Source organism: Platalea leucorodia (genome assembly GCF_965183815.1).
Source record: "Platalea leucorodia genome assembly, chromosome: 23".
Classification (NCBI taxonomy): Eukaryota; Metazoa; Chordata; class Aves; order Pelecaniformes; family Threskiornithidae; genus Platalea; species Platalea leucorodia.
Window position 1 is genome coordinate 1,896,644 of NC_138845.1, and position 22,342 is coordinate 1,918,985.

Below are 22,342 nucleotides of genomic sequence, written 5' to 3' on the forward strand. Positions count from 1 at the left end.
TCTGCAACCACCTAATTGTTTCGACAAATATTTACAATTCATATAAAGCATGTACTTCTGTTTGGAAATAACCAGCGGAACAGTATTAGGTGCTATGTCTCTTACTCTCAGGACATAGATTTTACTCTCTTACAATCTAGCTTTTGAAGTAAATCCAAAATAAGTACTTCATGATAAGTGATGACTTAAAGAGCAAACTCGTGTTACTGTTTAATATTTCCATGATGAAAAAGAAGCTGCTCTTTCCAAAACGCTATTTTAAGAGGATAAAAATTTACTAACGTTATGTCTGGCAGCGCTACATTTGTTTCACTTGCTGAATACAGAAAGAATTGGCCACCATTTTTTTTACAGTCTTAACACTCGATAGCTTTTTTTATTATTATTCCGTATTACAAAAGAAGGTAAAGGAACAACAGCACACAGGGAGGATCAGAATACCATACAGAGGAGTTACCAAATTAGTTTCAGTACTGTAGGTCAAACCCTCTTCAACATATGCCAAACAGCGTCCGCACACCCGACGGGAGCGCGCGCGAAAAGGTCCAATTCTCTGAGGTGCTCAGCACCTTCCCAGGTGCTCGTTTTTCCCGAAATCCCACTAACAGAAACCGGAGGCGCCACACACCTCTTTCGGAGCAGTTCCCTAACGCGACGACGTTCGCAGCCTCGCTCGCTATTCCTGACGGGCAGCAGAAGCACTCTTGTGCGACGCGATGGCGAACGCAAGCGTAAGCTCCGTTTTGGCCTAAAGGAAACGTTATTGTGGATCGCGTCTGTAACTATCGTGTGTTCAGGAACTTTAGAGAAAATAATATTTTTATAGCCTACTAACAACGTGATTGTGGAATGCAGTCTTTCTCATACCGGTTGCCAAGAGCTCTGCTTGCTAGGAAGTCCATTAATTCAAAAATGAGTAAAATAAAAAATACCGACTGACCATATGATAAGCATTACACATCTAGGGAGTGAGTACATCTTTTAATTCCATTCAGATCTGAGCTAGCACAACACACACACGTAGCTCTAACACCTTTTTAATAGCATAGTCCATAGTGCAATTCCCGCTGACATAACTGGAAGCAGGATTCAATCCTAACTATGGAAAATAGTGTAGTTATTATTCATGCAATAAGCACTGCAGACACAGTTTTCTATTTCACAGAATCACAGAACCACAGAACGGCTGAGGCTGGAGGGGGCCCCGGGGGTGCCCTTGCCCAGCGCCCCGCGCCGGCGGGGTGGCCGGGAGCAGGGTGCCCGGGGCCACGGCCAGGCGGCTTTTGAGCCTCTCCAGGAATGGAGATTCCACACCCAAAAGAGTCCTGATCATGTCAAACCTTGCGTTTTCACCTGAAACCGATTAAAATCGTACAAACTAGAATCTCCGATAGCAATCAGATCTAACGTGCAGATAATATCAACTGTGGGGAATAAAAAGCCCTGACCTCTGTTTGTTTCATTATTTTTTTTTTCTTTTTTTCCCAATACTCTTTAGGATCCGTTTTTTTTCGCAAGTTGCCTACAGACATACAAAATTAATTCAAATATCTCCTACACCAAAGACGATCTCATTTGACTTTGTACTATCCATAAAAATATAGGCTTGAAAATCTGGTTCACAAAATATTTCATTTGTTTACTAAAATGAAATATATAAACTGTCAAAATACGTATATAAACTCAATTTCAGAATTTGTAAAGATCACAATTTAGCTACAAAATATACCAACCATCTACCTGTTTTCAATAGAATATTTTCTTACAAAGATACTGTTACTTTGCAAAATATCGCCTACCTTACAAAATTAGTCCGGAAATTTTGCGCTACTTTCAGCGTATAAACCATATATTAGAACCTCATTATCCCTTTGGTATACATCTTCGATTTGTTTTATTTTATCGTTCTTCTTCTATTTGGTTTAAATGTTCCAAAGCACAGTAGAATCTCCAGACAGAATAAGCAATGCGTGTTTAATTGTATATATAATCAGCACACAATTTATTTTTCAGTTATAGATGTTTATCGTGCCCAGCAACTAAGAACAGACTATCGTGAAATCATTCCTCAGAAACTCCTCTTCACCAGTGCTCGTTCTGCCACACCGTACTTCACAAGAATCGGACGTGTTGCGTTCTCTTAGGAGAAGTCAACACCTCATTTCATGCGCCTCGGGCGCTTTCAGGACTAGGCCTCTCGCTGCTTTCTGCAGATCCTTTCCAGATTTGATAAACACAGCAAACATTGAAAAAAAACCCCAACTTTTTAAGCTGTCAGCTGAGAAAGAGTAAACATAATTTATACCTCTAGCAAAGTATTAGCTTCTTTAATCATCTGCACCTGTAAATAACAACTTACAGGTTAAAATAAAAATATTTACATACAAATAACTGAAAGAAAAAGTAAGGATCGAAAAAGAGTAAGAAATCGAAACATATACTGGTTATAAATGTTACTAATAATGTCAACTATGGCAAGGATTCCATTTCATCCGCGTTTTAACTGTAACCAAATATTGCCTCCGTTACAAGAGGTATTTGTAGAAATTTTCAAAGGAATTCTAATCGCCTGCCTCGTAAAACGGGACTGTCCTTTTTTTGTAGATGCAATCTTGACTTTATCAAGTTTCCAGTTGTGCCAGCAGGAATTTTGGTGAGGTTTTCTTGTTTCCTTTTTGTACTTTGTCACCAACATGTTGTAAATAAAATCTATATAGTCTTTAAGTTGTGAAATCTAGGTAGAAAAGTTTCATTTTTGACCTTTCATCTAGTTTAAAAAATTCAGTATAAAAAAAAAAAAATTCTCCTCTCAAATTTAAACAGTCCACAAAAGTTTTACCTTCTTTTCTTACACACTTTTATGACAGTAAAGATCTTTCAAAGTTTTTAGCTCTTCAATTAGAGTTTTGTTCTGATTTTCCAGGACCGCAACTCGATTTTCCAGACATTTAACATACTCTTTCTTCTTCCTACGGCATTCTCGAGCAGCTTCTCTGGAACAGACAAGCAGAAGCAATGGTTTATTTTAGATTTGAGATGCGTCTATTTTATGAATGTTACGATTCTGACCAGCACGAGAGGAGAGGGCTGGCACTGCAATCGTGAGCAAAACAAACTGAGGCGGCCACGACGATAGGTGGAGAGCAGGAAATTTCGCGGTATCTGGTAAGACACACGGCAGTCAGTCTGCAGGGAAAAAACACTTTGTTTTCTCCCAGCTGTGTGAGCCAGAACGCGTAGCAAGCTTTGGTCAGAATTCCCAAGGTTTTCAGTCGCTGGGTGCAGCGTACCGTACTGATGGCACAACGGGTAACGTCAGCTCGCAAGACTCGTCGTTTGTCCTCTGAAGATGTATTTCAGCACGTTAAACTGAGAAATCAAAGCAGCCCACGTGCACGTACGTACCTGTTCTTCATCAGCCTTATTTCTCGTTTCAACTGCGGATCATCTGTCTTGCTCGTCTGTGATGTCAGAGTGACAGGAGATGTCATCACCACAGTCTGAGGAAGGGACGTGGTAGTCGGCGTGCTGCGGATCTGGTACGTCTGCATGTCTCCCGACGCAGCTGTTGCGATAATAGCACAAGACATCGAAACGTGGGAGCGTTAGAAAGCGACGCCCGAGCTAGGGGCGGGAATTCCGCACCGCTTCCAGAAGGCGTACTCACTCTGCACTACCACCTGGTTGCTGGGGACAAGTATCTGTTGACCATCTGACGTTTGTGCGTACTGCAGTATTGTTGTCCCCGGCTGAGCGCCGCCAGCATTTGTCATCGTTAGTGTCTGCAGACCTTGCACACCATCTGTACCTGGGCTGGCCAGCTGCAAGCCATTTGCTGCAATGGCAACTTAAAAGAAAAAGGAACACGCACAACAACATTTGTAGCTGTACATTATGAATGCAGATAAAGGTACACCCGTAGGCTGGACGTCTGTTCCCGCTGCTGGAAGATACCGCCAGGTCTGAAAGGCTTTTTTCTTCTGTCACTTTGAACTACCAGATCTTGCTGCTGGGTTCTTCCTAAACCTATCGGGTGTACGTGGCGAGGTGTCGGGAGCGGGGGGAGCCGCAGGGCTGGCCTCGCTGAGACGAGGTCTCTGCCCCGAGCCAGACACCGGCTCCACGTGGGCCCACGCGGCCACAGCTGGTGGCTCCTCCGTGGAATCATTCTCGGGAAAGGGGAAAAATCCAGACGGGCACAGGAGCGGGGGAAGCGAGAACCAGCGGCCTGAACAGCCAGCTCAGAGGAGGACGGCGAGGAGGCGCTCCAGGCGCCGGAGCAGCTTGCTTTTTGGTTCACAAGCACAGTGAACACGAGGTGATAAAATCAAAGGACCAAGCCCTTTTTTTGCTCCCTCCCTGATACCACAGGAACACCTTCTGGTGTGGCCCTATGAGACATATAATGGTATCTTCACTGATCTTACGTTTGGGACTAAATCTAACACTAGAAGACTGCTCTGTGTTTCATAACAACATCCTCTGAATGCCTTGTCTTAACATGCAAAAACGAAGACAGCGAAGCACTGAGTTTACCTGGAGTCTCTAGATACCAGTCTATTTCCACGTAATAACAGTACTAACTTTGTTAACTGTTAGATAAATAACCAGACCTTTTGAGTTTCATCTTAGTCAAATATATAACAAAAAGAAAAGCTGTGTTTTGAGGCAAGTTGAATAAAAAATGTGTCCAGTCAGGCACATATTTTGTATAACGTACTGTACTGTCCAGTGCTCGTCTGGTAGATAGGCGTGGGAACGGACATAGACGTAACAGTGGAGACACCAGGACTCTCCTCATCTCCTTTTCTATCGCGCGTATCTTCGGAAGAGAGATCTTTCAAAATTTTTCTATAAAAAAGAGTTTCTTTATCAGCTCTAACAGCAGGCAAAAACTGCGACAAGTTAAACTCCTATCCCTATTCTGCGTTACAGAGAGAAACACTAAAATTTTGATGTACAACAGCTTTTGGAATTAACAAAATTTTGTGTGAGGTGATTGCCTCAAACTCTTTCTGTCATTACATTTCTGTAGTCTAGATTTTAGTTAAATATTTGAATCATTTTACGAGCTAAAAGCAATTCAAGTCAGCTACTGATTTATAAACTATGTGGATGTGCAAATCGGCACGGATTCCAGATTTTCAATCGTTATCCTCTAAAAGCTGTAGATGTTTGGGCTGGTAAGCCTGCAACGAAAACCTGCACCATTTGCAGTAGATTTTGGTAATCTCCAGAAAAACGGTGTGCCGAAAACTAGCACTGCAGCCGCATCATTTCATTTCAGTAAAAGCTGCATCGGAGTTTCCACCATAAACATTTTCCAGGGATATATTAAAGAGATTTTTCTGATTTACAACTTGATCCTCTAATTCTCTCAAGAATAGGCTTTGTATATCCAATTAAAAGCAGTTTGCTCTGTCTGGTGTCAGAATGAACTAAGGAGGAGTAGATTCCTACAGAAAAGTTTAAAAATTAGATCTTTCGCTCTTTCAGTACACAGTAGGACCTTCCATTTCTTTTCTGCATCTAATTCAGCCCTTGCACAGCTTCTCAAGCCAGCCCACGGCCTGTGGAACGATACCCTATGGGAACAGACACGTCTCTCCTTCGAAGAGGAGCCAAAGGAAGCAGGACTTTTCTGCATCTTACCCCAGGCCAAATGATGACTTAGCGGCAGTTATACGAAGAGAAAAGCAGAACTGACAACTCCCGATCCCAAACCCGCAGGCTAAACAGCTCTCCCATAGAAGCTCTGCTTACAGCTCGTATTCTCCTGTCCTGGCTACTTTAACTGAAGATTCAGAACTGCTCTTTTCCACCACCGTTTTTGACTGCATGCGAAATAATAAAATCCCTCCTGAATTATTTGTTCTGGTACGTAATTCAAGATGAGATGAAGCTGTCAGAAAGTACTAAGAAAAGTGGATAAAACGTTCAAAAAAGGAGAAGCAGTGGCAGAAGCAGGAACAATAATCACAGATAGGAGGATCAGGTAGGTTCATAAACTGTCTTTTAAATTTTTCAGAACTTTATTGTAAAAAATATTCAATTTTGTGCTAAGTTTCTAACATTTATTACTTGAAAAGCTAGGATGTGGCATTTGACTGCACTCCTCATTTCAGTGAGATGATATAACTGAGTAAACTCTCAGCTGACAAACAATCTTCCCTATGCCACATCACGTTGAAGCTGATCTCCAGTTAAGTCAAAGCTCCCCTGTAGCAAACGGTAGCTAACACAGCATCCTCAAAACGTTTACTGCGCGAACAGATCCAACGCATGTTTCAAGAGAAAGAAAACAACTTAGAGGCTGACAGAATATGTGAAGCTATTGGAAGAAGTTGCTATTTTGGTTTCAAATAAAAATACAAAATATATTACATATAGTACTTACCGGTAAGATGGACGACGAGCTAAGATGCCTCGAGCTTTCTGTGAAGAGCCTATGCTATCGGATGAATCCTGAGAATCTTCGCTCTCAGACAAAGAAGATACCTAAAAAACACATTCCACGTGGTTATCCGCTACCCTCCCGAAGAAATACCCAGAAGAGGTTACACACTTTAATTGTACGTGAGCTAAAGCTACATGAAAACTACATAAACGCAAAAAGGAAAAGCTTAAGAGATTCTCCCAAACTATTTATCACATTAAAAACTGAAAAATGGCCACCCTCTGAAGCTAGCTGTTCTAGCTGGATTAAACTGCAGGATTAGTCAATCCAGAAATTTTAAAACAGCAGTGTGAAGAAATACAAATGGTTTATTATTTTCATATAAACCACACGAGCCTAACTATCTTATGAGCTGATGTGGTCTGAAAAGGTGAGCCGCTCCCACACATAATTGTCTAAGGAGGTGGTGGGAAAGGGAACAGGAAAACCGTTTCTGTACACAGACAAACACCTAAAATACTTGAAATCTTCTCTGTAGGCAGAAGAGCAGTGCATTTTGTTGGTCAGAATATGAGTGTCAGATGAAAATAGTATTTAAGGCAGCAGCATAACAGGGAGCAAATATGCAAAGTATTATCTATAATTTTCTCTTTATTCCACTGTGTCCTCATCCAGTTGGCAAGCGTTATTTTTTTCTCTGATGCTCCTTATTAAATACAAGCTAACAAAACATTTATTGTACTTATCCGCGTGCCAGCAACAAAAAGTCAAGAAGAGCGCATACAGCTCTTGGAAAAGCATTTCTCACTTAACTGCCGCTACGGAGACAAAAAGAACAACCTACTATCAACATTTAAAAAAAAGCTGCTCATGTGTCACTTTTTTTCCCCTCTGAGCAACAAGGCCACAATGTTCATAAATTACAGGGAAAAAAAGGGAAAGAATACAGTCAGTGGGGACCCTGCAACTAGAACAGGATGATAGGAAAGGGATTAGCGGAGACTCGAGTAAAGACAACCTACTAAAACAGATGCTTAACTGTTTCCAGAAAAGAGAAATGTGTTTTCTTTTCCATGATCTGATGCTACAGGAACAACGATAGCTGAAAATGCATTATAGGTTTTCTTATCATGGTTTATCGATTTAATGTCCTACGAATAGATAAGCACGGTGCAAAGGATCAGCGACAAATTAAATGCTTTTTAGCACAGCTCTTCCAGTCGCTCGGCTGACTAGTGCAGTGATTTCACAGCGTAACTCCAACGCCGTGCTGCCCAGAGGGCAGCCAAGAACCGAATGGAGCAGTAACAGACTCGGCTGTGAACTCCCCACGGCGCCTCTCTGAAGTGGCTTGGACAAAAATCACATGGCAAGTGAGTAAGAGACACAAGCGGAATGCTTCGGTACCCCAGAAACGCAGTTACAGCCTACACGAGGTGAGCAATCAACAGTTCGTCCGCCGCCATTCAGGTCTACCTTTTCCAAACACATGTTCTTTGTTGGGTTGTTCTACGCTCTCCTTACCTGGGGAGTAAAACACCGACTGCGCGTCTGGTAAGAGCAGCAGCTAAAGAGCCATGGGTTTGTTTTGGTTTTTTATAAAGGGAAGCAATGTCAAATAGTTTAATTTCAACTCCAAAGGCAACTTCAGCACTGCAAATAGTTTCAACATGAAGAGCGATGTAGCCCCAAAACACCGTCGCTGGACTGCTCGCTGGCTCTCACAGCAGGGCCAGGAAGGCTGCGCTGCGGCAGAGTTAGCTGAGCCAGACAAGCCGTCACAAGTCTTTTCACGTACGTGAAACAGGACTCTGGGCTGTTTCACAGACGTTCCGTAGTTACCTGCACTGTTTGCACCTGGGGTGAGTGGATTACCGAAGAGGACTGGGCTGTCTGAATGACTCCCTGGACCTGGACTTGCTCTCCAGGAAGCTGAACAACTGTCAGGGGAGCAGGACCTCTTAGAGACATCTACAACAAATCAGAGAATCGTTAACAAAAGCGTTTGTGCCACAGCGTTCAGAAAGTGTATAGACACGTAGGAAAACTGGTGGAGAACATGCATTAGCAGAAGCTTCTTTTAAGTCTAATTAAGTCACAGAAGGTATCCTTTAAAGATATAAATTTTTGAGATACATATCTGCATACACAAAAGGCTGAAACAGTTACTTATTTGACTTAGGCTGGGGGAAAATCAAATATGTAGCATTATATGCAAAAGATTAAAGTGCTGCGACTTAAATACATGCAGTTCTAAACAAAGCTCAGCGAAGCAGACTTCTGCAGAATCGCAACACCGAGACTAACTGAGCACGACTGCGTTCACGTAACTCCAGCCATATGCACAGATAAAGCCCCACATTTGCGGCAGTTCATTTTTTTAAGCTTTGATTCCATTTTAAGAGCGTCTTAGACTTAGGTAAGCAGAAATAAAAGTGCCTAATAAGTAGCCTTAATTCTTGTTAAAGGTAATAGAAGTTTAAAATCTAAATCAAGACGGAATGATCAACGAGACGGGGGGCTTCGGACAGAGCAGACTAACGCTACTGAAGGAATGCAGAAGGTAGCACGAACAATGTACATATTTGGTGTTCTTGGATTATTTTTTGTAAGCAACCGGTACGAGGCTATGGTTCAACGGTTTCACAGAGAAGAAATCACAAGAGTTAAGTACAGCAAAAGCTGACCAATCTACTCAGAAAGCTCAAGGCACAAGGGCTGTATGAAAGGCACCAGAGCAGAAAGGATGCTGAAGGAGGCAAGGTATGCAAGCTCTGGACAAGGAAGAAGAACAAAGAGCAGATTTTTTCCAAATAAAAAATTAACGGCATCTGTTCTTTACTGTTTTAAAATGTGATCAAGTTCAATAAATGTTGTAGCTGTAATCTAGGTTTAATTGGCAAAAAGTTAATTACTACTGCTACTCCGATATAAAATACTTTTTATATTCGAACAGATTTGTATTTTTGATGTTGAACTCGCACAAGCCTTTGCACTTAAAAATTGATTAAAGTTATACACGTAGATGCATAAGTAAATAACAAGCTCCCTCACCGAATTTCTTCACTACTTTTATTAATCTGGAATATACGAAAAGATGAAGGGATCACTAAAACTCGCACGGCTCTCTTTTCATTTAATACTACTTTCGTATTGTACATCATAATATTCAGTGACATTGGCAATCTCGTATAACAACGGATCAGAAAAACAGGCTATAAACAAACAACAGGATGCTTGCTGATATTCTGTCCTGTCCTTGCCTCATGCAGTTATCTAAATTTTGCATCAAAATCTACGTCGCCTCCAGAGGGTAAACAGTGGACGAGCTGCAAACTTTGCCGTTTCACCGGGCGGCTCCGGGGCTGCGGGAGCAGACGTTCCCTGCAAGGGACGCTCCTTCGGCTGCAGAATCACGAGGAATTCAGGATAAAGCTTTGAAACTGATGTTACCTTGTACTAAGTACGTCAAATTTCCAACTTCCTATGATTTATTACATTAAGTACGCTCCTGTTGGGCTAAAATCCAAGTGTTTCCATGGTGCTGAGCACCCCGGATTGCCATTACTACAAAAGGAGCTATAAATGCTTTTTCGGGGGAGGGGGGGGAAGAAAATTAGGTCCTCAATGCATTACTAAGCAGCTCCTGTACGCCAGGTCGATGAGGATTTCAAAGGACGTACGATTTCACAAAAATGCTCGGCTGCATTTTTGCATTGTACGAGCATGAAATTTAATTTCAGTCGTTTGGACACAAACCATTTTATTAATTTTGCGTCATCCATCAACAAACAAGTACTTTTTTCTCAACCTTCTTTTGTTTTTTCTTCTCTGTGTGTTTCTAAAGCTCGAGAATGAATATAGTCTGTAGTACATAAAAAATGGCTCTTAACTACCTCAAATGTTTTGCTGAGATTTGGCCCAGGCTTTACCTGTTGAGCAATATGAGAGAGCTGAGCTGCCTGTAGTGTTGTACCTTGTACAGCTGATGTTTGGGAAGGCGTCACTGAACTGTTACTGCTGCTCTTGTGCACCTCTTCCATAATCAACTACAAGAAAAGTAACGAGTTAAATTCAGTTAATGATAAATTTGAACAGCAGACAGGTGCCCAACTTCCACTGATATTTCAGAGAATCTCAGTGCAGAAAGCTCGTAGCCTTATTTGGACACGTTTAATTAGTTCGTTGTCCTTCGATGGCACTTTCTATTAGGGAATGGCAGAGCGCTTTCTGCCGCTACGACACCCTGAGCGTTGTTGTTACGCCTTCTCGCGGGGCCAGGAGGGGAAAGGCACGGCGGGAGCCCTTGCGCCGACTCGCCCGTGGCTTGGGGCAGGTCGGGCGCAGCACCCGGCCGGCCGCCTCGCGAGGCCTCGGAGCCCAGGGCGGCACGAGCCCCCGTTCCGCAGCAGGAGACAAGTCCCGTTTCGCCCCGACAACACCTGCAGCCCGACCGCCTGCCAGCGCTGGTTCAGGCCTACCCCGCGCTGAAGTTTACTGCCAAATATATTTACTGCATTTCCTGTTTTTTTGTGAAAATAAACAAGCCAAGTCATGAGATCTAGGAAGAAAACCCAGATGAAGCATTCATACTAAACAATATCTTGCTCTAAGTAAAATTATTTTCCAAAATATTTCACCCAAGCTACCAGCCAAACCTATTTTAAAACATCCGAAGGTGTATGAAAACAAAACAGGGATTCAAAATCGAAGTATAGAGAACACAGTTTTGAATTTCAAACCCTGCAGAAGTCACTCCGTCTCCATATAACACAGTCAGTAACACTTCTCTCATTTCTAAGATTTTATATTTAACTGTCCAACGTGTCTTGACAGCATCCCCCCTCCAATATTGGGGGATTTAGTGATGTAAAAATGCATGCTTTTACGTGGGGTGAGTGGGTGGACCAGCCTAGAGCATTAAAAGATGATCGGTGAGTGTTAAACATTTTGTCACAGAAGGTTTGAAACTGTTGAAAGGACAGTTGCTATGAGACTGGAAATTACATTTCTTTCTGTGGAAATGTGAGTCATTGATTTTTCCCTACTGAGATAAACCACAGCTCTTGCAGCCTGACGTATACTTAGAGGGTAAAAAGTCAATGTACACCAAGAGCAGAATCTTGTTCTTGCAATCGTTACTCATCTGAGGAGTCCCGCTGCAGAACTCCTCAAATATGTTACTAAAACAGGACTTTGTGGAGAGAAAAGCGATGGCTGGGTGATACCTGAAACCGTATCCTCCACAGCACGGAAAAAACGTTCCCTAACATACGATACAGCTTCCCAACATCCTTCTGTCTACAAACATAAAACGATTCATCCATAGTTTAAGCTGAAGCAGCAAAACGAAGGCTTCACTCTGGAGTAGGAAGCTCACGGGAGCAGGGCAGTGCTTCAGCTGCTCCCAGCTTCTGGAAACCTTCAGCTATCAGAACTATCCCGACTGCCTTTGCCGAGATTATCACGGCGCCGCGGCTGCCCATGCGACAGTGCTTTCCCCTCCGCGTCGTCGGGAGCGTGAATCGGAGACGAGGATCCCGACTGACGCCCTGCTCGGCTCCGCGCCGCTCACGCCTGCAAGAAGCCGGCCCCGCCGCAGGAGCGGGGCAACGCGATTCCAGGGTTTTCTGTTTTCAGTCACTACTGCTGCACAGCTCGCCTCAAAGTCACAAAGACTGCTTGGGCTTTTTTTTTTTTATTTTTAAGGAAAGAAAATTGAGAACATAAGTAATTTAAGTATCTCGAGGCCATAAAAAAATGAAGAGCAGACAAGCATGTATAAGGGCCGCAACTTTATATACCCTCTAATGTAGTTTTAGGTTTTTTATAAAGGAAAAATCTACGTTTTGTAGCCCTGCAAAGGGAGACATACTAAGTGTCACAAGTAAACAGGGCACTGTCAAACTGAAATCCAGTCAACAGCAAAAATTAAAATAAATTTCCAGTGCTACAGAACTACCCAATTCATTTCTGTAGTGCTAAACCACATTCTGTCTCCCCCTCTCTCTTTTACTGTTTTTCTCTGCCTCATTGTCCCATGAAAGACTCGCAACAGCGGCAAAACAGACTGCAAGGAACAATGAAACTGATAGATACAAAACCACCCCAAACAAACAAAGCGGGGAGAAAGCACAGAGGTTTTTGCTGATCTTTCTCTCTAGGTGTGAAGTCCTACTTACAAGAATAAAAAAAAGTAGTATTTCCCATTACAAGTATGCTTTTTCAAGTTCACTTCATCTCTGCTTGCTCTGCAATATTTAACTGAATATTCACCCAACGCCGATGAATCTTAGTAAAATAATACTAATAAAAAAAGATTTAGCGAGCGATTTTAACGCGGTGAAAATTACTGCTGCATCTTGTATCCTCCGCTGGATACAGGAGGTGCAATACGCTATTTGGCCTCGCGTGACTCTCACAAGACGACTCGCGTGCCTCTATCTTGTTAAAACAACCTATTTAGCTGGAAAAACACGCATTTTCCATTGGAATGGCCTTCTGCGAACACCTGAAACAGCGATTACCATCTCTCGGCTTTTAGAGAGTTCCAATGAAAAACCTCAACCTGCAAGCTCTCAAGCTTCGAAAAGAAGTACCAGAGACAGAAAACATATCAGGGTTTCAGCTTTTTACAGCGCAGTTAAAACAGAATATACGTTTAGCTGAAACCAGCTGTGTAGTTTGGGGTGAAGGCTGAGCTTTACGTGTCACGGAATACTGGCAGGAGGGAATTCATAAAAGCAACACCCCGTGTTTTATGAGCCAGAAAATAATTCCTGTTCCAATCTGTACGAAAACCATGGGTTTGCAATCGGATAGGTCAGGATGACGCTTTTCAGAATAAAAACAATGCCTCCACGCAGCTACCTCTCAAAAGTACTTTAATCTAAACGAAAGGATTCTGCAATAGCAGCGTTATGAAGCTGGCTTTGAAGGGCTTTTAAACTTCTCAGAATTGGGTCTCTCCAGCCAAAGAAACTCATCTCACTTTAAACGTGAGTTTGAGCCTTAAACGTATCTTCCTTTTAAAGGAAACGGGAATGTTGCGCTTCATTGTGGGCAAGTTTAACTTATCATCCCGAAGTTCCCGATACCACCTTCCTCAGGCTGAGCCACCACTCAAGAACCACTAAAAACCCCCTGCATGGCTGAGGAGCATCAATTAAAAAAGAACAAACGAACAAGAAAAACCCATTGCCACAACTTTCACTAATCCTGATGAAAACCAGCCTCAAACGCTCAGGAGACGGTCCCCTTACAGACACACTGCGCCTGTGCAGCAACAACCTCCCCAGGATTTTACTCCGAATCCCTCTTTACTTCAGCGTCCCATACACAGCGTACGGCGCTCTTGTCCCTACTACTTTGTTTCTGCCTGTTCGCAATGCAGATCATCCGAGACGGGGATTGTCTCTAGTTAAATGCTCATAAAATGACTAAAACCATGGATTTCCAGCCTCAGATGAAGCTTCAAAGCATAATCAGGAAGCAAAGAATAAGATAATGGAACACAAAAGCCGTACACCAAGGCAAAGAGAAGTGAGCTGTAGTGCGAGAGCACCAAAGGAAGAAACCAAGTTCTGTTTTGCCCTTTTAAATCTAGCAGAGGAAAGGCCTGAACGATATTTCAGTCCTGAAATATTGTAAGAGGCAATTGATTTTTTTTTAAAAAGACTTTATAAAGTCAGAAATCAAAGAATACTGGACACAGAATTTTATTCTCAAATACTAAGTGACAAGAGCCAAATACTGACATGTACAAATTACAGAAAGCCATTTAAAACATTTGGTGAAATTATACTCAAGCAAGCTGGTGAAATTTTGGATTCTTTAACGTCTCAAAACAAGCTGTCTTCACCAGCTCCAGCAGTTAAAATACTATTTACTTAATTTTGCAATTATAACACTTAGGGAAAGTTTTTTCGTCCAGAAGACTGACAGAACTCCAGTTTTTTCCAGGAATCGGTGAAAGACGGAGGCAAGGGACAGCACATCCTACCAGTTCGTGCCAGAAAGCAAGCGAGGAGACCTGAGTCAATGTACCCAGTGACAGTTTTGGATCCCATTCTACAAATACACACACGAACGCTCCTTAAAACTTCAGGAGTACTTTCCATATGTGTTTTCTTCCACTTCCCCCCCGCCCCAGCCTTCTACAGCGACACGAAGCTTAGGGAGCGTTCCCATGACACGCGGCCTCAGAAACACAAGCCTGCAGTCTAAAAATGTGCATAGTATATTGACAGAAGCGATCTCGATATTTGGGAGAGGAAAATATCAGTGAGATCACTGACAAACAATTTGCATCCAGCCGCCCTGAACCAACCCGATAGTCATTGCCCCGAGTGCTGGAAGACTCGGCTGACAAAAGCGGTGCTCAAAATTAATGGGGAAAAAGGGAATCGCTGCCGTCCGTAGGTAATCACCCTATTTTTTATCGGTCGCTCTGGAAAGGAGAGAGACCGCCGCTGCCCTCCTACTGAAGACCGAGCCAAACCGGGCTGAAGCCGCCGCCCGAGAGCTCCGCGCCGGGGCCCGGGGGCCCCCCCTCCCCACCCCCAGCCCCCCGCGATCCCCCCCCGCGGTCCCGGGGGCTCCTCCGCGGCGCCGGCCCTGCCCCGGGGCCGGGGCCGGGGGGCAGCAGCACCCGCGGCGGAGCGGGGCCCCGGCCGCAGCCTCTCCCGGCGCGGGGCGAGCGGCCCCAGGCCGCGGCGGGAGCGCGGCGCCTCGGGCCCGGCGCACCTGGCTGGGGCGGCGGGGCGGGAGCTCCCCGGGGGTCCTCCGCGGCGGCCGCCCGCCGGGAAGGGGCGAGGCGGGCCCCGGCTGAGGGGAGCGGCCGCGCCGCAGCCCGGTCCCCGGCCCGTGGCGGGACTCGGCCATCCCCTCGCGGCCCGGAGCAGAGCGGGCGGCGCGGCGGGACGGCGCCGGGCGCTGAGGGGAGCGGCGCGGCGCGGCCTGGCCGGGCCCGGCCTAGGCCCGCGGCCGGCGGGGGCGGCGGGAGCGGCCGCTCCGGGCCCGGCGGGGGCGGGGGGGGGGGGGGGGGGAAGGGGCGGGCGGGCCGAGGGGGAGAGGGGCGGCCTCCCCCGCCCGCCCGCGCCTCGGCGGCGCCCGCTCTTACCTCAGAGGCCCGCCGGGCCCCGCCGGTGGCCGCGCGTGGGGAGAGCCGCCGCCGCCGCGCCCGTCTCCGCCTCAGGAAACCGGCGCCGGCGGCATCGTAAACACGGCGGGCCCGCGCGGGACGCTCGGGGTGGGCGGGCTGCGACCATAGAGTCCCCGCCGAGGCCTCGCCTAGAAATCCCCACCATAGAGTTCCCACAGCATAGAGCCCCGCGGGCGGAGGCTAGAGCGTCCGCTCTGGCGCCGCCTCCGCCCGGCGGTTTCCAACCACGGGTGCCATAGAGAGGCGGCGGTAGAGCGCCGCTGCCGGCCCGAGGGCGGGAAGGTGCCGCCGGCGGCCTGCGCAGGCCCCGGCCCCGGCCCCGGCCCCGGCCCCGGCCCCGGCCCCGGCCCCGGCCCCGGCCCCGGCCCCGGCCCCGGCCCCGGCCCCGGCCCCGGCCCCGGCGGGGAGAGGAGCGCGCTCGCCTCCGCCAAAACCACGCTATTCCGCTTTATCCCCAGCCGGGACGCGGGTGCGCGCAGCCCCGCGTAACACAGAGCGCCAAACAGCAGCGAAAGTGCAGCGGGGCCGGCTTCTACCCCCGCGCCAGGCCCGCGGCGGCCTTCCAGCGCGGGGGGGGGACGCTTGCTCCGTAAGCTCCTGCTGCCTCGCTTTTATTTTTAATCTTTAGAGCAGCTGTATTAGTGAAAAGGAATTTCAGGCATCGCACAGTGGCTGCTTTGGACCAAACAAAGGTCAAACGTAAAGGGAGCGGGGAGGATTTTGGCTGCGGTTCCTCACAGGCGGGGCTAATTACTGCTTTTCTGAATTAAAAGTTAACGAAGATGGGGGGCGAGAGCCCCTCTGCACAGGGATTGTTCTCGCAGCACGCAGTCAGTGGTGCCTGTAAAACCTGTCACCTCCAGCTAATCACCAGCGCGAATGGAAACCTTTCCCCTGATTTTTAGCATCCCGACTTGTCCTAACACAAACTGTAAAAGATTACATGAGAAAGGGGTTTGGTTAAAGCATTAGTGTCATATATATTCTTTTTTTTCTTGCTGCTACATAGAACTCTTACATTATTTCGTTTGCAGTTTTCAATGTTTGTTTTCTTTTAAGTTTTTCTTTCCTGAAGTCCCCCTGGTCCTGACCTGGTTTTACCAAGCCCTTCATCCCTGTAAAGTCAAACTAATCAACACTAGCAGGTGCATGATTTATTTCCATTTATTTACTTGGTTAATGTAACAATTCAAAGTTACGGGGTTTTTTGTTTGTTTGTTTTAAAAGTGGTTTTCCCAATATTAAGCAAATAATTTTAAAATAAAGATGTACTGAAAATGAAATGTTTTCAAAAGAAACCACGGTGAAATTGCTACTCATCATTTGTAGGAAATAACGTGTCCAAGTATATTCTAAACCCGAAACACACAACCATTGACAGGTACGCGCATAGACGGTAGCTGGTGTTAGATTCTATTGCTAATCACATCCTCACTGGTACTAAACTATATGCTCACATTTATGAATATTTAAAATAAATCTTCATAAGAACGCCATGGTTGGTTTAGGACAGCAGAGATTATCCAGTGTTAAGTCTCAAATGCCACCACAGTTTCTCCTCCGTCAGCTCACGCAGCGCCTTACGCAGCTGCTTCAGCCCTCCCGAGGACAAAACCCCTCGCAGCTTGCTGGGAATCGCACGGGTTTGAGAGCCGCGCTTCCCTCGCTGAATTCCAGTTCAAAATGAAACAGCCCAGTCCTGAATCCTAACCGGAAACTGAATAAAGAGTATTTAATACTACAGGAAAATCTGGAATATAGGTAGGTCGTGCTTAAAACTGCACCTAGTGCCTCCCCGGCGAGTGCGCTCTGTTGTAACTCTGATTTCAGACGCGGAACGGGCGGCTGCTGCGGGCACAGGGCTACTCTGTCCTGCCACGGCAGCGCGGGGGGCTCGGCCCTCGCAGCTTCACTCTCCTACATTTCTATATCCAAGCGATGTAACAGATTGCAGAAATACTTACAAGTTCTCCCTCTCACCAGGAAAAACGCTAACCAGTGCTTGCTTCCTCAAGACAAAAACGGACAAAAAAATTCCTTTGGAGAAACAGCAGATGAAGGACTAAGCGAGCAATCAGGCATCAATATTTATTAACACAAGACAAAGGAAACACAATCAATGCGTTAATGGAACACTGTCCAGCCAGATGTTAAATTTAAAAATGTATATCTAATCTAATTTTAAATAAATAAAAACTTTGTACATAATTACATAATGCTGTAGTCTGAATTTGACAATGGTAAATAGGTTGACAGAAATTAAAGAGAAATTGCATTTAGGGCTAAAACTTATCTCGTTTTTACAACGTCATTTTTAGGACAGTTAGTATGACACATCTTAATTACATTTATTTAAATCAGAAACGCAGTGCAAATTTTAACAAAAAAGGACTTGAAATTACCTGTAGCCACACATTTTGCTTAGGGAATATTCATAAACAGTAAGACATACAAAATACTTGAGTTCAAAGTGTTAAGAATTCCTAGTTTTGAAGTTTCACTGCAGCTGTTAGCTTGGAATCGGATGGACAACAGTAGGAAGTGATCTGCCTTCTGCAACCGGCCAAGCTGCAGAGTCAAAGTGGCGTGGAGAGCCTGCTGCTTGGGACTCGGCGCCCGGTTCAGCAGTCACGGAAAAGCATCCAACCCTGAACCTGAGCACGCGCATCAGCGGCCCTGCCGTTTGCTGAAGGTAAGTATCTCAGCCTGTTCTCCTATGGAAAGAGACCGAGCAACCGCTGCAAAGCAAAACGGTCGCATCTTTTCACAGCCCTCCCACGACAACCCAATAATCATTTTATCAGTTTGGAAGAACAAACTGACCCCAACCTCAAAGAGGCTAGCAATGAAAAATACTTAGCACTTAGTGCTGTACAGTTAGTTACCTCACAGGGACGTTGTGAGGATTAGCTAATGGCCTCATCCACAGATGAGGAAACCGAAGGAGTGAAACGACCCGTTGAAGGTCTTGTGGCAAGCCGTTAGCAGAGCCGGAGCTAGAATCGGGGCTTCCAATTCACAGCTCCTCGTTTCCTCCTCTCCACTACGTTGCTTTTCACTGTGCCAAACATGGACAAAAGCATTCAATAAAGCCAGGACTGGCCAGCTGCTCTGTGTCACTTACTGGCCGCGGAGAATGGAATGTTATCTCGTTCTAGGGGCAGGACTGTAAACTTACAGTTCTCCGACACAGAGAAACGTAACATGCCAGAATGAAGATTAAGAGCACACAGTAAACTTGCAAGATAAAACCCCGAACCGTAAGAGCCTATCAATGCACCTAGCCAAATAAAAACCAAGCAAAAAAAAAAAAAAAAAAAAAAAATCATCAAAATAATCCAGTACGTCATTCAAAAATGCCATTTCAGAAAGTCGATCTGCCACATACCGGGAATCTTTGATCAAAATAATACCTGCATTTTTTATTTCTGAAAAATTGCGATTAAAAAAAAAGACTCCTAGAATGGTACTTAAAATCCACAAATAAAGTATTTCTTGAAACAATTTATCTAAAGCTTTGAGTAAGAAAAAGGTCGAGACCACCAGAATTTTTTCTGAAATGGGCAACAACGAAGTGAAGCTGTACTGCAAGCACTTTGCTGTGCAAGAAAACATGAGAAATAGCGTGATGCGTAACGTGTAATAACAAGACTTCGCTGGCTGCCAACGGAGAACAACTTCTGTGCACTTCGCACCCTAAATAAGTTGCAGCAGCAGCTGCATCAGTCACGGTTACACCTGGCACTCGCCTCACTTTGCAGCCAACTTGTTAAAACTAAATATGTTAAGGGCTTCATGCACAGGGGTTTTAGGACGCACATCTTAAGAAAGCAGAGAGTATCCCTACTGCTACCAGAACAACCTGCACCCCCAGGCAGCAGCACAAGACCAGGAAAATCGCATCTGCGGTGCTGGCTTTCTACTGCTGGAGACACAGAAACGGAATTGCTCAGAAGTGCACGCCTGTAAACCGAAGCACTTGCAAAGAACTCTTACCTCTGGACTTGACATAGTAACTTGCAGTTTCTAAATCTATTCCCCCACCAAATATTTTTCAAAAATATCATTCAGAACTTCTTATCTGAATTTTAATACTCTTGCCTTCAGCGAAGAACTAACAAAATGCATCAGGAGATTTTCAAGGACAAAACCGCTGTGCTTACAGACGCACTGGGTTCTGCTCTGATAACTGCCACAGGATCTTCAGAGTTCACGCTATAAGCCTTTTAAAAACTGCCTAAAAACTTTGAATGAGGTAATCTGGAACATTCTAATAACAAGTTTATTTACACTGTATACCACATTTGACTCAAAAAAACCTGTTGCAGTATCTGGCATCAGCTCTCATTGCTTCCAAAATCTTGTTTTCTTAACACCCATAGGAATTTATTTGTTCTTAACAGATTATTAAGTATTAGATGAAAGAAAGGTAATTTTGAGTCAAAGCTTGAACACCGTCTCTCCCTCAGCCCGGTGTGCAATTGCTTCCTAACAGCAAGAGCTTATGCCTGCTACTCTAAGGCTTCTGTTTCTTTACATTTACTAATGTGAAAACTGACACACTATTTTGAAAGCTGGGCTATGAATTTTCCCGAAGTTATTTAACGATGTGTTTACCAGAATTGCTCTGCCTCATTTTTGTGCCTCCTCCTGTAAAAGAAAAATGGCATTCAACTTAAACCCCAGAATTATCTAATTCTTTCTAGCGAATGCTTTGAGGAAAACTGGGTTGTTGCCTCCCAGTTTAGGTTAAAGCCTATTTGCAATACTTCTTGCTCTACCCAGAGGGAACCGAATGGAACAATGAACTGCACAAACAGTGAATTTACCTGTGTGCCAATCGAAAGGGTTTTTCCCTGTAAGCACCAGGTGTCTCAGGGGGTGGAGGCAGAGGCTGTCGCTCAGGCGCACCCTTTCAGTTAAGCATTTTGGAGTTGCACTGCGATTTCCACCAAATTCCACGTTACTGTTTAAATTCAGCCTCTTTTAGAAAGATGTGCCTTGAAATCATAGGTTTCTACGTGCTATGACACACTTCTGGCCAGCAATAAAAGACTACATCCTGAAATAAGAAAGCTTGTGAAAGATGTGTGTCTCTCACATTAGTTGTCTAACCAAATGTAATTATGCTAAGGACCAGAGAGGTTACGTGTCCTTAAAAATGTCTACCTTCAGCTGTCATCATTATCCAAGTTAATTTTCTATCTAAGTGAATTATGTATAATATTATTTACATATTTAAAATATAGGCAAAATTCTTTTTAAATTCAAGAAATATCTATATGAATAAGTAACTCTTAGATTCCGTAAGTTATTGATTTGGTCATGGCACAATTTTAAATAAGTTGTGTGATCCCGTGGAATGAACAGCTACAGTACAGATGCAAAGTACATTATATAGTAGGGAACTGCAGAACTCTGATGACCCTTTTCTTAATAGTTTATTATCTTAACTAAATAAACCCTCCCCTTATAGAATCCTAAAACAGTATTAGATAAAAATACAAATATGTACAACCGATGAAAAAAGTAACACTACTGTAAAGGCCTTAGGAATTTTGTAGCTCACACACTTGTCAATTTGCATTTTCTATAAAGCTAATATTTCAGTAAACTGTTACAAATGTTTTCCATTGTCTACCACATTTCCTTTTGTCCGTTGGTAGTTAACGTGATCTTAATACCACAGGATGAGATGAAGGGAATATGGCAGCAATCTCAAACTTTATATCAAGTATTAGTAATTTTCACCAGCTTCGTTTCTATAGCCACCCTTTGTCACTCAGCGGTCCCGCACAGTTTCTGAACATCGCCTCCCCCGTACATGTTACATGTTATAGGCTACATATATGGGGTCTAACTGATCAGCTAGGAAACTGTCGCGGAGATGCATTCGCTGTTTCTCTCCCCTGGAATTGATAGGAATAACTCCGGGATCCACTACCACCACCACTCCCACAATTAGGTAATGTTCTTCCAGAACCACATTTGTAACCAGAGGAACTAAATCCAGGGCCTCCTGTTCACAGCCACACAGCTCCACAACGACCACGAGCAGGTTGGTCCATGTGAATACAGCACTAAAGTTAAAAAGAAAAAACAAACAAACAAACAAACAGAAAACCCAGTTATTTTCACAAAGATCCAAAATTTACAATTCTTTATCCTTAGATGGAGTTTACCGCCTGCTTTGGGCTGCATTTCCAAGCGACCTAACTCCAAGATGTGGCAAAGATCCGTTCAAACATACCTCAGTATTACCTAGTGTGAAATGGGAACTCAGTGCTGCCTTCACTGACTCAAACATAAATGGTTCTTTACACCACAGAGCAGGAAATCATCATTTCTATTTTGAATTAAGGCTCGTGAGAAAACACTGAGTCAGTCAGCCCAGTATTACTCTGCTCTACAGATGGGAAACGAGGTGCATGACTTGCTGATGGTAACACAAAACAGTATCTGAATTTGCCTTATGTATTTTTTTCTGTCAAATCCTGCATCTTTGCATAAACACTGCTACATTTCAGCTAGGTTAGGATGAGCTCGTTTTTCGCAGCTGTTTTACCATTCAGCAATGCTTCTGTGCGTTCGAGATACTGAAGTCTCAATATCGATCGGATGGTAACGCAGTCCCCTCAGTTCCAAAGTTTCATCCAGTGCTCCGACGACATACAGTGCATCATGGCGCTCTGGAGAGGAGAGATGGGAAACGAAGCGTACGCATAGCGTGAAAACAGAAAATGGCAGACAATAAATGGGATTTAGATAAAACAAAGTGTCTC

General features: G+C 44.5%; 2 protein-coding genes across 5 annotated transcripts in view; both read right to left on the reverse strand.

Annotated features, from left to right (window-relative positions):
* Positions 1-1,973: 1,973 nt before the first annotated feature.
* ATF1 (activating transcription factor 1) lies at positions 1,974-15,756 on the reverse strand. Its single transcript, XM_082332477.1, is given in 9 exon segments — positions 1,974-2,993; positions 3,406-3,565; positions 3,668-3,847; positions 4,721-4,851; positions 6,398-6,498; positions 8,240-8,368; positions 10,330-10,446; positions 15,519-15,638; positions 15,640-15,756. Coding segments are annotated over 9 exon segments (1,149 nt in total). The 5' UTR covers positions 15,706-15,756; the 3' UTR covers positions 1,974-2,848.
* Positions 15,757-17,634: 1,878 nt separating this feature from the next.
* Positions 17,635-22,342, reverse strand: part of DIP2B (disco interacting protein 2 homolog B) — a 72,631-nt gene continuing 67,923 nt past the window's right edge. For 3 of the 4 annotated variants that reach the window (XM_082332446.1, XM_082332445.1, XM_082332447.1), the window contains 2 exons: positions 22,126-22,249; positions 17,636-21,640 (listed from right to left, as the gene is read on the reverse strand). In XM_082332446.1, coding sequence (XP_082188572.1) covers positions 21,388-21,640; positions 22,126-22,249 — 377 coding nt within the window. In that variant the 3' untranslated portion in view covers positions 17,636-21,387. Of the gene's footprint in view, positions 21,641-22,125; positions 22,250-22,342 lie in introns of all 4 variants that reach the window. The other variant, XM_082332444.1, reaches the window with a different exon arrangement.